The sequence below is a fragment of the Anabas testudineus genome, chromosome 24, assembly GCF_900324465.2.
Source record: "Anabas testudineus chromosome 24, fAnaTes1.2, whole genome shotgun sequence".
Taxonomy (NCBI): domain Eukaryota; kingdom Metazoa; phylum Chordata; class Actinopteri; order Anabantiformes; family Anabantidae; genus Anabas; species Anabas testudineus.
In genome coordinates this window covers 9741781-9756408 of record NC_046632.1, presented here as the reverse complement: position 1 = coordinate 9756408, position 14628 = coordinate 9741781, and the positions used below count along the sequence as shown (strand labels likewise).

The 14628-nt window shown below is 38.9% G+C and overlaps 2 protein-coding genes across 2 annotated transcripts; both read right to left on the bottom strand.

Moving 5' to 3' along the window:
* Window positions 1-5106: 5106 nt before the first annotated feature.
* eif2b2 (eukaryotic translation initiation factor 2B, subunit 2 beta) lies at window positions 5107-7123 on the bottom strand. The gene is made up of 8 exons (XM_026340681.1): window positions 6952-7123; window positions 6599-6719; window positions 6178-6329; window positions 5937-6100; window positions 5756-5851; window positions 5546-5683; window positions 5397-5463; window positions 5107-5299 (listed from the first exon to the last, which is right to left on the bottom strand). The coding sequence occupies exons 1-8, from the start codon at window positions 7121-7123 to the stop codon at window positions 5142-5144; spliced, it is 1068 nt and encodes a 355-aa protein (XP_026196466.1). The 3' UTR covers window positions 5107-5141.
* Window positions 7124-8445: 1322 nt separating this feature from the next.
* On the bottom strand, window positions 8446-14186 carry tmed10 (transmembrane p24 trafficking protein 10). Its single transcript, XM_026341848.1, has 5 exons — window positions 13957-14186; window positions 12831-12951; window positions 11728-11801; window positions 9938-10064; window positions 8446-9842 (listed from the first exon to the last, which is right to left on the bottom strand). Exons 1-5 carry the CDS (start codon window positions 14131-14133, stop codon window positions 9721-9723), a joined length of 621 nt encoding a protein of 206 aa, XP_026197633.1. The 5' UTR covers window positions 14134-14186; the 3' UTR covers window positions 8446-9720.
* Window positions 14187-14628: the final 442 nt, after the last annotated feature.

Sequence of the window (14628 nt, the reverse complement as noted above, 5' to 3'; positions counted from 1 at the left end):
ATGGTTCTCATAAAGCTAATTCATAGTAACATTAAGTCAATTTCATCACCTCCTCTGAGGTTTCTCCTTATCTTTGTTATTGTCTGCAGCAGGACTGACACGATTCTTTTTCTGTTGGAGGAAAAATTCACTTAGAGTTCACTAATTTAAAGACAGACTGATGAACAACATCAGATTTAGTCTGGACACAGAGCTAACTGGTTAAAACTGAGCTCAGGCTCCTTTCTGTCGAACATACCTTTAAGCATTTCAACAATCGACGCCACCAACGAGTGTTTTTGGTGGTTTGATTTGACTCAGTTTTGCTAAAAAGAAAAAAGATTTTTCTGTAAACCTTTTGCAAAATGAGCAAAGTCAGAAAAAATAAAGGTGTGGTGCAGAAAACAGTTTTTTCTCAATTTTTTCTCATTAATCATAATAAATTATTAATTAATGCTCTACCACACTTTTAAACAAAGTCATTCACTGAATAAAACTGCAAAAACATCACTGCACAAACTAAAAAATGACTCAGTGACAAAAGTTTTTACCTTTTCTTTCCTCCTGTTTGATCAGTTTGTTTCTTCTGCAGAGTAAAAAGAAGAATCATTATTATGAGTGAACTATGTTTAATGGTCACTTACAACAAGTCTCAACAGATCAGTGTATGAAATGATGTTAATGTGATGATCTGATGATTTCTGTCATACCTCTACGTGACGGCAGAGACAGTTCCTCCACTGTTTCTTCTTGCTAATTCTTCCACTCTCAGCTGGGATGGCTGAGTTTGGAGCTTTGGTGGCAGCAACACTGTTGGTAAAGAGTCATTTAGCCAGGAATAAATCAGTAATCATTTGTAAAAAGCACTATTTCAGATGGTAACTAGCTACTGAAACTAATGTGAGGATCAAGGAGTTGTTAAAATAATAATAAAATAACAACAGTAATAAATGTTCTTACGTTGCGTGAGAGCTGAGATGTTGTTTGCTCTCATCTGCCACAAGATCCTCTGAAGGTTTTTGTTTTTTCTGTTCAGAATAAAGAATAAATTGTAAAATATTGACAGAAAAATAAAGTGTGTAGCAGCAAACTGGACAGAAATAACCTACAAGACATTTAACTCAATAAAATGTCTGAATATGCCAACGTTTCTAGTTCACAAGCTCAAATTAATGATACAGAATCTGCAGAAATATGTATAATTCATCAGTGAGACAAACCCTCTGTGGGAAAAAACGCAATCCAAACATCTTGATGCTGATTTGATCCGTTTAGTGACTTAAACTTCAAGTGTTTGCTCTTGTTTAGTTCAAGTGTTGAAGTGAATCTGGTCTCTCAGTGAGACTGGGACTTCTAAACTCAGCAGTTCTGGATTGTGAATGGTTGTGATGTCATAAACTCAGCTCTCTGCTAATGTGCATATTTTAGAATATGTAGAATATAGTATTTATAATGTGTTCAGCTACAGCAATGTCTCCACTGTGTTTGGGAAATGCTGCTGTTTGTCATCTTACCCAGAGTCTGATGAGAAGGGATCAGTTTCACCTCTGAGCCTCCAGCACAGGACGGGCTTAACTCTGCTCAGCTCAGAATTAGTATCAGGTGGAAACTGTTAGAGGGACAAACACAGACCCACAGGTGTCTCCATGTTGTTTTGTTTTTATTTACATGTAAAATCAAAATCAGAGTTCATCAGTTTAGCACAAGTTAGAGTTTGTGATTCAAGCTGACAAGCATTTAATGACGTAGCAGACAACAGGTTGGGTTGTTTCAAGGTTTAGTTTTTCACTTTTGATAAAGCTTTGTTTCCTCCACTGTTTTTAATAAACTACATTTAACATATCCTGGAGATTTTTTTCATCTTCCAAAGTAAAACTGTCTCTATCTGCCCTGCAGGAGGAGACAAAGTACAACATTTACGGGTCGGTTTTGACCCGCATCTTAAATCAGCTATAAAATACACAAAAAACATTATTTATCATTCAAACATTTTTGGATCTCTTGGTTATATTGTTAGGCTTCCTCATCCATGAAATTATTAGTTTCAATGTTTTGGTCTGGGCTTTTTTACCTTTTTTTTCAGTATACTCCTAAATTTCGATTTTTGAAATATGGTAAAATGTACCTCAAAAAAATCACATTAATAAATAAAAGGTTGTTTTGTTACTTTACTATCATTGGGGGACATTACAACACATCTCTTTAATTATTTTTAAATTTAATTTTGTTTAATTAATTTATTTATTAATATTATTACCAATCGTAGCACTTATGGTGTTGGGGTCAGTTTCGACCCGTAGACATTAGCTTCAAGAAAAGGAGAAAAAATTAATTTTTTCTATCACTTACAAAACTAAATATAAATACAAATGAAAAGCAGAACAAGTCAGAACAACAAATATAGATTTGCAAGCAAACAAACAAAAAACAAACAGACAAATCTAGTCTCTGTGTTTAGATGCATGTGTGGCAAAAAGTGTCACTCTTAGTGTGTTCTTTGCAAAGATATTTCTTGCAGTTGATATACAGCACATTTGTCTTTTTGTATTTACTATTTGGGCAGATCTGATACATTTTTCTTTTAGAATCAGGTGGCCTGAGTGGAATTGTATCTCTGGCTGATCTGGTTGGTGTTGATGCATGGCTAGCTGAGGATGACGATGAAGGTGCTTTTTGTGGTACTGATGTGGTGGACATAGTGCTATCTGACCTAGGCTGCAGCATCTATCATGTGGGACCCTTTCCCTTCGCGCAGTGTGCGACTTGACAAGGGAGATTCCCAGCTCCTCAAGAAACATTCTTCCCTTTTTTTTTTTTGTTGCATTCTGTGGGTCCACAATACAAATGCATTATATGCAGACACGTCAAGGAGGTTGTAAAACACAACCGTTGGCCATCTCCTAATCCTGCACTGGCAAGTATAGGTGGCAGTCAGCTTGTCCAGGTTATCCACTCCTCCTTTTTTTTTTGTTATAGTCAAGAATAATTGCCGTTTTTTTGTCACTTCTTGCTGATAGAGCTACATCTTTGCAAAGAGTAGACATAAGTATCATACTTCAACAGTGGTAGTGTCTGTACAGGCAAAGTGAAGCCCTATTCTTCACCTGCAAGATCACATCTTGCTGTAGTATCTCTGTTTTCAAATCTGATGACTCTTGATATCATTTGGAACATCTGAAGTGACATTGTTGGCCAACAAAAAAAAAACTTCAGATTAGTTTGTTTGTTTTTGTGCAGGTAAACACAGCACATGATTGGAAGAAGAGCTGGCTGTTAGTGTTTGGGCTGAAATTGAACTTATAAGTTATTAGTTTTGACTTTTTTATTGATTTAAATCTTACACTTTAGTAGCGGGTCAAAACCGACCCTAACAACACAAACGCTATAATTTCAATAGGAAGATTTTATAATTTGGTTACTTTTATAGCTTTTTTTCTTTTTTATGAGATACTTCAGTTAAGTTCTACACAACAGTTAAACAAGCTTCTAGATGAATTACTCATTAAGACACAACAGTATTATCTCAGTGAAACGTGCATCAAATAAAAAACACAGAAACACTGTGAGCTTCCACAAACACGTTTTTAAAGTTAATTAACCTGAAAATATCTGCAGGGTTTATAGGTTACTGCATCAGATTTAAACGTTTCTTTAATATTTATCTGCTTCTCATTTGCTGTCTGCACATCAAACCACAATAATGAATATTGTTCACTGATCAAATGAAGTTTAATGTCATTCAGAGTCCTTTTTCTTTTCACCTTTCATAATAATAATAATAATAATAATAATTTTGCTAAAATACTAAAACCCTGAACGTGTCGTCCCACTCTGACACACTGAACTTCAGTGACTGAGGTCAATCTGTGCAAACTGTGTTTTCACTGACAGAGATCAGTGAAACTGTGGCTGTTGTTGTTTTGTGAAGAGTTGACGTCACTTCTGTTTCATCCTTCTGTCAGATCAGATCATGACGTAATAAGCCTGAATGTCATGAAGTCATCTCATCATTTAGATGTTTTATGTAGACTACTGTGACTGTGAGTGTTCACCTAAACCTTCTCAGTCAGCTGACGAGTGACGAGAGTCGCGCTGCTGCGTGATGACGTCATGTTAGTCGAAGTCAAAAGCCCGATGAGCTCGTGAGCTCCTCGCCGGGTGCGGTGGCGCGCGCCTGTAATCCAAGCTACCGGGAGGCTGAGGCTGGAGGATCGTTTGAGCTCAGGAGCTCTGAGCTGCAGCGGACTATGGCGATCGGGTGTCCGCACTAAGCTCGGTATCGATATGGTGCTCCTGGGGGAGCCCGGGACCACCAGGTCGTCTAAGGAGGGGTGCACCGGCCCAGGTCGGACACGGAGCAGGTCAAAGCCCCCGTGCCGCTCAGTAGTGGGATCGCGCCTGTGAATAGACGCTGTAGTGCAGCCTGAGTAAAACAGCGGGACCCAGTCTTTTTCAGTCCCTCCCCGACAAACTACTGTCACTACACACACTCACACATCATGTGTGCCCCCCCCCCCCACACACACACTGCAGCTCCTTCACTCCGCTCCCACCACAAACCTCCACTGACTGCAGCTCTCAGGGTCCCACACCACCTCCACCTGGACCACTGCACCAACTGCACCCAGCACTTCTCACCGGCTCCTGCAGGTGGATCTACGGACAAAACTACCATATGCACAGGTAAAGATTTCGTCATATTAATAATTTCACACATTAAAAACATGTAAAATAATTGTGTAACATGGTGATGGAAACAAAACTCTAAATTACGTTCGTGAAACAGCGTTTTATTTAGAATGTTAAACAGTATTGAATTTGATGCTGTTGATAACAGAGGAGGAGGTATGGCATAGCACTATAATAGATTAGTATTTCTTTATAGTATTTATTATCACTTTTAGATGTATTTTTACTGTTGCCTAGTGTAGTGAATTCTATCAACTGAACAAATATAGAAAAAGTAGATGCCAGGTGGAGTTTGATGTGAATAAACATTGAGCTGCATTAAAAATGTACATCTCATCTTCCATAAACTTATCTGTATATTCTCATCTCTAAGTTTAGAGAGTCCATCCACCACACACAGTGGGTATTATCAAAACAGACTCAAACAACACTGCAACAGTCATTTAATTTAATTTATTTGTTGGTGACACTCATTAAAGTTCATGGTCTTCTGGGTGGTAAAGTTCACTCATCAATCGGTAGATGTACGATGGTGCGTGTCCTCCAATGTTAGAGATGAACAGTGTGATGAGCTCAGGTGGGACATAGTCAAACACTGGACAGTGCACGTTCACCTTTGACAGAATTTCACCTACAAATGTACAAAAAATACATCCGGAAATTAACTTTAACTGTTCTTCCACAAGAGAGGAACATTTATTTTAAAGGTTGATACTGTTGAGAGTTACCTTCAGTGAAAGGAAGCACCTCATGTGGAGACACAAACTTATGGAAGGTGTCCTCTTCATTAGGGAACTGAGGACCAAAAGCAGTTTCATCACCATTCGTTGTCAGCAGAAATGATAAAAAATCCAACACTCTGCACTGTACTTCTTACCTGAGGCGAGAGCTTGAACATGGGAGCACAAACAATCAGAGGTGTTGAGTGGTGCTTGGCTGCGAGCGCCAGAGTGTGTGTCCCATTGACAGCCCTCAGCCCCCCATTAGCTAGAACTGTCTGCGTTCCAATGATGACCTGAAAGGAGATCATGTTAACATCTGTGTGTTCTGACATGACTGGCTCAAAGGCTTTTGTGGTGTTAAATACCTTATTAACTCGAGACATGACTGCAAATATGGCAGCATCTGCAATCACTGTTGTTTCTATGTCTGCTTTGGAGAGACTGGTTGCCATTTCATGTCCCTGGTGGCAGATGCAGAAACAAGATGGATTATATCAATCCTAAATTAAAGTCCTATCTTAGCAAAACCAACTCCTCCTGACCTACCTGACAGAAGGGAGCGCATTCTGCCACGATGACATGGAACTTGCGTTTGCGTGCAGCATCTTTGAGGAACGCCTCCACGGTGCGAGAGCGGCCAATCGTCATAATGACCTCGTTGGAGTGGATGTGCTCAAGGGCCTGCATGGCAATGTTGTCAGTGGTTCCCTCTAAAATATAAAATATCCAAGTCAGCGAAAACAACATGAATAAACAAACTGCTTGGCAATTTTTTATTTAAATGTACCCAGCTCTGTCAGCAACTCATTGATGGCCTCTATGACGTTGGCTTTAAGGGCAGAGAAGTGTTGCCTGAAGTTCTCCTCACTGAGTCCTCCTGAAGTCAGCAGCTTGTGGAGGGACTCCTGCTGGTCTGTCTCTTCACTGCTACCACGAGACCTACAGAAAATAACACCCATACAAAAGCGATAAGCACAGGTAAGACATTTTCTGCACGAGAAACACAAAATTTGTTTTCAAAGACACTAAAATTTGGAAGGCACAGGTCTCATAATAACTCCAGAGAAGATGACAGACAGTTATATTACACCTATTCTTATTTTTTATCTTTATTTATTGAGTGCATCCCTAATATTCATCATGACCTATTATCTTAACCCATAACCCTTTTAGTGGCCTATTGCAGCAGGTGTATTCTCTTTAGTCACCTGGCATATTCCTCTCTTATGATCTTTAGGACCCGTCTGATCATGTTACCAACAGTGGTCTCTGAAGGCTGGGCTGCTGTCATTCTCCTCCCCTCTTTACGGATTATTTCCATCAGATCACCTGAAACAAAGAACATTTAAATGTTAAAAAGATGGTGACAAACTGAATCAGCAACTCAGGGCTGATGTTAACCAAATAGCTTTATCTGAAACCACGCCTCTGGCAGCTGTTAGGAGTGAATTTGAGTAAAGTCCACACTGTTCAGCTGCAGTATACCTTTCCCTACTAGTTGTCTGCACTGCTCCCATGTGTTTGGTAACCTGTAAATGAAGTAGCAGTGGCTGTGAATCACCTGCGCTGCTCCACCGGGCCTGCGCTGTGATTCTGCGGAGCAGAGCTGTCGTTTCTCGGGCTGTTTCCGCCGAGCCCCGCAGCGGTCCCGTCCCGCTCCCTCCACGCTTCAGGTCGGACAGAAACGCCTCAATTCTCTCTGTCAGCTCGGTTTCTTTGTCTGGACCTGGCATCGTTGTTATGAAAACGACGTGCTGTCAGAGCAGATACTAGCAAACTCAGTGTTTCCACCACGCACATATGTTGTGGAGGAAGTACTTGGGAAGTACATCCGGGTCACGGTGGCGGTGCTGTCATCTGATTGGCTGATCGTGCCACGACAGATTGCGTCAAATTTTGTGTCGTTGTGTCAGAAACGTGGTTAAAAACAAGAAACTATTATCTTAAGCGTTTTTATAAATACCACCTTTACTTTGTAAGATTGTCTCAAATCATCATAAAGAATGGTCTTTCCGTGTATAACATAGCCAGGGCGTTAATAGTGACAGGTGTAATGCCATAATATGTAACCCCTTCACAATAGATTCCCTCTATATTAATGCTAATCGTAGATGCAGATTCTTAATAAAAATGTTACCAAGAAAATACATTATGACCTATGGATTTACCACCTGTTAAGCCATACCAACTGCATTTTTTCAACAACAGTCACATCAAGTCTCTACAGTAATTGAATATTTGATCCACAGTTTTTGAGTTACTGTAACCTTTCTTTGCCATAATGTCACCCAAATGTGGGTTAGACTTGCCCATTTGTTATCAATACCACCAAATTGAATAGTGACTTAAAATACTTAATTGTTAGGTAATTATAGAGCATGTATATCAGCTTGATTAAATAAAAAGTACAAGACTGGGCTACTTGCACTTTTACATGTTCATATTATACATGTTAAATTTTAAAATGTTTTTTTCCCTTAACAAAAAAAAAAACAAAACAAAACAAAAAAAAGGGTCATTCACACAATAATCACAGTTATGGGCTGTGTTGCTTTACATAAAAGCATCTTCTGTTCAGCGGTTCAATCTCAAGAGAAATACCAGTGCCTTGAATAGCAGCTGCCATTAGTATCAAGGATCGATGAAGTACTTCATAATAGTGAATTAGATGGCTCCATCCTCTCTTCAAAGTGAACCAACTGTATTAAAAACTGGTCAAAACTCAAGTTGATTATGAATTACACATGAACACTCTACTTAAAACATAGAAGGTAAATTTCTAATTTTAAATAGTTTTTATTGCAACCAGCAAAACAACCAAAACTTTGTGTCATTAAATATTCTGAACATTTTGTAAATACTTTGAATATTTCTTTTGTTTAATTCTTGACATTATCCTGTTGTGTCATAGTGCCACATGCTCCAATTTGAATCTAACACAATACAGATATGATTACAGCCTGCTGATAAATACTTTTCCAAAATGTCCAAAACAGCCATTTGGAGTCCATACATTGGCACTGCACGTAGCAAAATGTTAGGATTACGCCATCACTAAGGTAAATCCATCCAATATTTTATTGAATAAAAGCCCAACACAATTTTACAAAATTTATCATTCAACATAAAAATCATTGAGTGCGCACAAGGCGCATGTTCATTGATAAAAATGTACCCATGACAGATGCCTGAATTATTCCCAGTCAAAGACAAACTGAATATTTGCAACCACCCATATTTTCATGTAACCCAAGCCTTATAAGTATTTCTAGAGAAAATAAGCACTTTGGATGGACTTGCAGAACTGTTATTTTGAAAAATTCACAAGACTAATTTAATGTGCCAGTGTGTAAAGAATATTGGTGTATGACTGAAACTATTGTTCAGGGATTGTTTAGATTGCCCACTTTGTCATGAAAATCTATCTGCTCCACTCTGACAAGATAAGCCGTATCACAAAACCTGTGGGGTGAAATTCAATGTCACATACACGGCACCGCAAACTTCATCCTAAGGTCAAGGTTTTAGGTTTCAGGCTCCTTTTGATTGGCGACAAATTATTGAGTTGTCCCAATAACAAAACTAGAACGTGCAAAAGCTAACAGAAGTGACCTAATTTATAATTAAAAGAATATTACTCTGACAACTCACAATCCCCCCTCCCCAAAGAATATGCCCACAGAAGCAACTAAATAGCATATACAGTATGAAAACAAACTAAAGACATGGTTACAATTAGCTACTGAACATGTATGCAAATTAAGTGAAAACACACAATTCAGTGGTTGCCAATTTTCTCATCAAAGTAACAACAAACCACTTCTTCAAATAGCCTTCACTTGATGAAGGGGCACCAAGGATCTAGTTTGCTTGGCGTGGCAAAGAATGTGTACATCAAACAAAAAGGGTAAAAGACATTCGCTCGTGGCACATCCATTCAAACTGAGCTCAAAATCAAACACCACTGTTTGTGATTGAAGGAATAAGTTCTTATTCAGTGAGCTGCAACATTCAAAACAGTGCAGACAGAAAGGTGAAGTACCATGGAGACGGACATATCTCACTAATGCAGTGACATAGACCTTCCATGTCTCACAGTGCATTTCTCCCTACAGCGCTTCTCATGTTTTAAACCACTAAATAAGCAAGTGAATATTTTTTTCAGGTGTCAACCTTGGTACTTTTTCTCTCACAGCCGTGAAAACTAGAATCTGAGCCCCTCAACCCCACTTGCTGTTGTTTGCTGAAGATAGTCCAAGGAGGGTGGATGTTGGGATGTGTTGGCTGACTGACAGGCAGCTTCCCCCGAGGTTTACAGCTAGGGGCTGCTCTACTCGATCAGCTTCTTCGCCTTGAAGAAGCGCCGCAAGTAGAAGACCTGCCATGTAGCCAGTCCAATGAGACAGCACATGGAGAATATGCTGAAGTACAGCACACGTGTGTTGGTGGACTCTGGAGAGTGGAGGGAAAAAACAAACAAACAGTTTAATCAATTGTACAGTCAATGTGGTTATTTAAAGCAAAGATAAACTGTGCTGTCTTATTACCATTGGTATCCCGCATCTCCTCCTCTCTCTTCTTCATGTAAGCAAAATCATTGACAATGGACTCTGACAGGTCCTCCAGTCGCCTCAGCTCAACCTCAAGAGGCTTCAGCTTCTCCACCTTGGCAATCTACAGGAACAAGACACAGGCTACTAAGACCACCAACATTTTTGCATTAAGAGCCCATAGCAGGAATTCTACACCTACTGTATCAGCAGTTTTATAACCTTTGTCCAGTAGGTGTCACTCTTAGGCTGTGTATACACCTCCCATGTTTCAACAAACAGGCCATTGACTAGAGCTCACTCAGGCTGATGAGACCAAGGCTATTTGAACAGGGGTGTGAACCAAACAGCTGCACCACTTGAGCAGGGAGTAGATTTCATAAAACCATGTTGTGCTTGGTTTGTGTTGATAACCATCATGTGCAAAAATTTATATAAAAAAAAAAAAAAAACAGAAAACATTTATTTCTTTCCTCATCATATCCTTCTTTACAGCACAGCTCTATTATTATTGTAGCTCCACTACAAGTCTACTTGTCTCAATAAAAAATGTTTCAGCATGTGCTCTTAGAAGTACTACTGTTAGTTCCCTGAAACTTCGCATTTGCATTTACAAATGTTTGGTTCTAGTCAAAGTGAATCCCCAATGGAGAAAAATCTCAATAGCAACAATAGCTCCGTCTTTGTCAGGCCTCTATAGTCTAATGTCTGCCTGAGATGTATCAGACAAATGACACTAAATAGGCAGAGAACAAAGAAACACTGGATATTACACCTTACCTTTGTACTTTGCCAAGTACAGACTATCAAACATTGTGCAACAGACAGGAACTCTTTCCAGCACAATTACCAAATACCATAACATGTTCTTCTGAACAACTTGTAAATTTGTTCAAACTAACACACCCATCTATGTAGGTACATACATGCATACTTTTCACTCCACCTGCTTGCCCACTACGGACATGCCCACTAGAGCTCTCCCTGAACATCCACCAGCGCGCACACACACGCACACAACAGAACAGCATGTTCATGCACCATGTGTGGGAAGAAGGGTGATTCTCAGCTCACACACTTTTAGTATTTCTATACTTATTATTAAGTGTTGCCTGAGGCAGCCACAGAGCAAAGTGATAGTATTCAGTCTAAGAATGGACTAACAAATATAACTGACAGCAATATGTCCCTATATGGGAACAGGAAACATCCACTGATGTCTTTATTTTCTACACTGGAACACCTTGTACTGTTTTAACAATGGACCCTTTACAGAACCACTAAAGCACCAAAAGGCATCTGCATTGCTGCTGACAAGAACAACAACTTAACATGACATGTATGTCAAAGTACTGGAGCAGTACATCTCGTTACCACAGCTCAACTTGATTTATTAAACTGCTCAAGTCACTGCTCACTGCTTTCTGACGCATTTATTGAACTCACTTTGTTTTATATGAATCTCATATTGTCTGATAAACGAGGGCCAGTATATCGACTGTTGACAACCAACTACTTAAAAGAGAACTTCAACCCAAAGTTTAAATTATATTTAGGACATTTGGATGTGCTTCAACAATTCAATCACATTTAAGAATGCTGGCCACTGATTAAAACTAATAAGTGGCTTTTTCAAATCAGAACATATGTGAATAGATGTAGTCAAACTCCTGCTGCAGGACCAGAACCCTACATTCACTGATACAAAGTACTAGCAACAAACACTTTCTTTATCTCCAGTATCTGTATCATTCTACAAACGCAAACAAAAAGGTTCCAACGTTTACCTCCTCATAGTTTTTGGCCTCCACACCATGCTTCATGTCCAGATTGACCAGCTGGTCAGGCACTCTTCCAGTTCCTAGTTAAAAAAGAAGACATTTTAGCATCAAACAATGCCTATAAAAATATTCACCCCATATGGAACATTGAAAGATTGTTGATTGAATATAATCTAAAAAAAAAAATCTTTGTGTCAAAGTGTACACAGATTTTTGCAAAGCACTATAAATGAATTATAAATATAAAACAGAAAATAAGCCATTGCATAAGTATTAACCCTATTTAAAACAGCTCATCTAAATAGTCACTGGTGCAACTACTTGATTTAAGAAGTCAGTTATTTAAATGGAGATCACCTGAGAGCAGTAAATGTGTTTTAAGGTTTGCTGAGTAAGAGGAATATGGCAGGTGTGCAAATCCTCACTTATATTTTCTTATATTTTTAATTGTTACTTAAATCTGTTTTCACTGTGAGACAAGAAGGTATTTTGTACATCTGATGTTGTAAAATATTAAAAGGTGAAAATGTTCAGGACAGGTAAATGATTCTTCACCTGTATGTAATTAATTGAGATATTTACTGAACTGCAAAACCTTTATTAACATGCAATGTGAGATGTTATTCCATTTATTATTTCCGTATGAAAAATAGTTTCCTCTCATGTCTAAATTATTTATTCAAGACAATATGAAGTCTGAATATAAAAATTTTACAGATGTCAGATTTCCATTTTTAAACTGTTCATTGCACAACAAAAAACATCTCATATATATATAAAAAATAGTACTCTATAAAACAAGGAAAGTTGAATATTTATTTAAAATTGACAAGACTGTTAAATAAAAACACAGAATAACTGAATTAATTGTCATGCTGGAAAATCACCATAAGGGTGCCATTTCGTAACACCTGCTGCAAGTGTGGAGGTGCTGTTTCACTGAAACAGATGCATCTCTTGTTGTGTACCTGTCCTCACTCAACTTTTTCATTAGAAAGCAGACTTACCTGCCAATTAAACATCACCTCATCAAAAGTAAACCTGCTGTGTTCTGTTAGAATGAGTCTGTCTGTTTTTTTTGTTTTTGTTTTTTAAATTAACACACTTACCCATGGGTGACTTGCTCTCGAAGCACACCTCAAACATGTCATAGTCCTCTGTGGTGAATGCAAACTTTCCTTTTGTTGCATCTTCCTTAGAGTAAAGAGTGTGACTGGAGGAATCTGTGATCTGCAGGGTTTAACAAAATAACACAAATGTTTAACTTACGTACTGACTCGAAACCTATTTCCCAACTATTTTGTAAGTCAATAGGTCACTGGTTTCAACATTTTAAATTGTGAAGATGTGTTATACAAAAACAAAAACATTAAGGAGTCCATTTTGGAAAATAGAGGATTGTGAAGGATTTTTTATTAACTTGTCACATTTAGGATTAAGCCATCTTAAAAAAACAAACAAACCAAAAATACACTATATGAGCCTAAAATAACAGTTTTAAATGGGTGTACATTTTCATTAAAACTAAAAAATCCCCTTTTAAATAACAGCATATCATATCATCGTTGGTGTTAATGTGGCAGCTGTTACAAAAGGAGGCTGGTTTTCAAAACCTTTCAGGGATATTTCTAATGGATGGAATATTTCTAATGAGGACAACATATCTTTGTTAAACATGGCAGATGTATAATGTCTGGAGGAGATATTAAGGGCTTATTTATTTAGGAACCATTAAAAACAAACTGTCACTGACATGTGGCTAATGTGCCAGCTAAATGGACGATAAGACTGACGTGTAACAGCAGCGGAGCCGGGCCGACCCTGCCGGGGTTATTTAACACAGCTGAATGCACACTGTCCGCGAAATAAACATCCACACTACGTGACACATCGTGTAGTTATTTGACTTTGAGAGTAATTTAAGTTTTAAATTCAAATTTCAACAAAGCACCCTGAACGACTAATCTTAGCAAGCACTGACGTTAGCTTAGCTAGCTAATCGCCTAGCTACTAGCGCCAAGTCAAACCAGGAAGACAGGCTTTCGGGGCCTTGGTTGGATAAAGTGCTAACAACTGTTTCGGTGGCACTCCACTGATAGTTAAAACTGTATTAAACATCAGCTACTGAGTTAATTCTCCTGTAACCACCAGCCTATGCACAGTTAATAACAGCCTGAAGCCGTTTCGGCCTCAACACAACATGCTAGCTGTAGCTAGCCGCAGGTCTGCGCTCACCTTCAGATTAGTTTTGGTGTTCGCCTGTTCGCTTATTTCATACTCCCCCGTAACCAGGACGTCTTTGTGGATCTCCTCTCGTAAACACTTCCTTGAATTCACCGGTAAAAAGAAGGAAATGGAAAATGCCGATTCAATAAGGACCGGCAACAGCAGTAGCGCTGCGATTCGAGCCATGGCTACCAAACGACCAACCAGCCCGTGCCAGCCCACCAGCTTTACACCGAGTTCCAGCTCACACAACCGGCCTGACTGAGCACTCCAGCGCCGCCGCTGACATGGAGGAAGAACTGCGCTCCAACGACTGACTCTCTGGGGTTAAGGCGAGGTCAAACTGTGTGTGCATGGATGTATTAAGATAACTTATATGAACATTTTAGTTGGAACATGCTCCAAAACACAACTTACATCATATATGAACAGGCTTCTGTGACCCAGCCTTGCAGAGGTGTAGAGGCATGGCCTATTCTCTTCTAAAGGCTTTTTAACCAGCCTCACCCTTTTAATCACAGAAGGTATTTCAGCTTCTCTGATAGGTTTTGTAGCTACTTAATTTTTGCAGTTTTATAGGATTAATACTTGTAGAGCTGAACAGAGCAACAGAGTATTGTATCCTTAATACATTCTCCCTCATTCATCTATGGCCCAAAAAACCTTTTTGGGCTCCTTCTT

What these genes read in the sequence shown, in the direction of transcription:
- tmed10 (XM_026341848.1), bottom strand. Translation starts at nt 14,133, where the DNA reads ATGGCTCGAATCGCAGCGCTACTGCTGTTGCCGGTCCTTATTGAATCG. An exon ending in CGAGAGCAAGTCACCCATGG is followed by an intron (nt 11,802 to 12,830) that starts GTAAGTGTGTTA and finishes TTTTTTAACTAG; the next exon opens with GAACTGGAAGAGTGCCTGAC. An exon ending in GGAGATGCGGGATACCAATG is followed by an intron (nt 9,843 to 9,937) that starts GTAATAAGACAG and finishes TCCACTCTCCAG; the next exon opens with AGTCCACCAACACACGTGTG.
- eif2b2 (XM_026340681.1), bottom strand. Translation starts at nt 7,123, where the DNA reads ATGCCAGGTCCAGACAAAGAAACCGAGCTGACAGAGAGAATTGAGGCG. An exon ending in GGCCCGGTGGAGCAGCGCAG is followed by an intron (nt 6,720 to 6,951) that starts GTGATTCACAGC and finishes TCTTTGTTTCAG; the next exon opens with GTGATCTGATGGAAATAATC. An exon ending in GGTGCTTCCTTTCACTGAAG is followed by an intron (nt 5,300 to 5,396) that starts GTAACTCTCAAC and finishes GTACATTTGTAG; the next exon opens with GTGAAATTCTGTCAAAGGTG.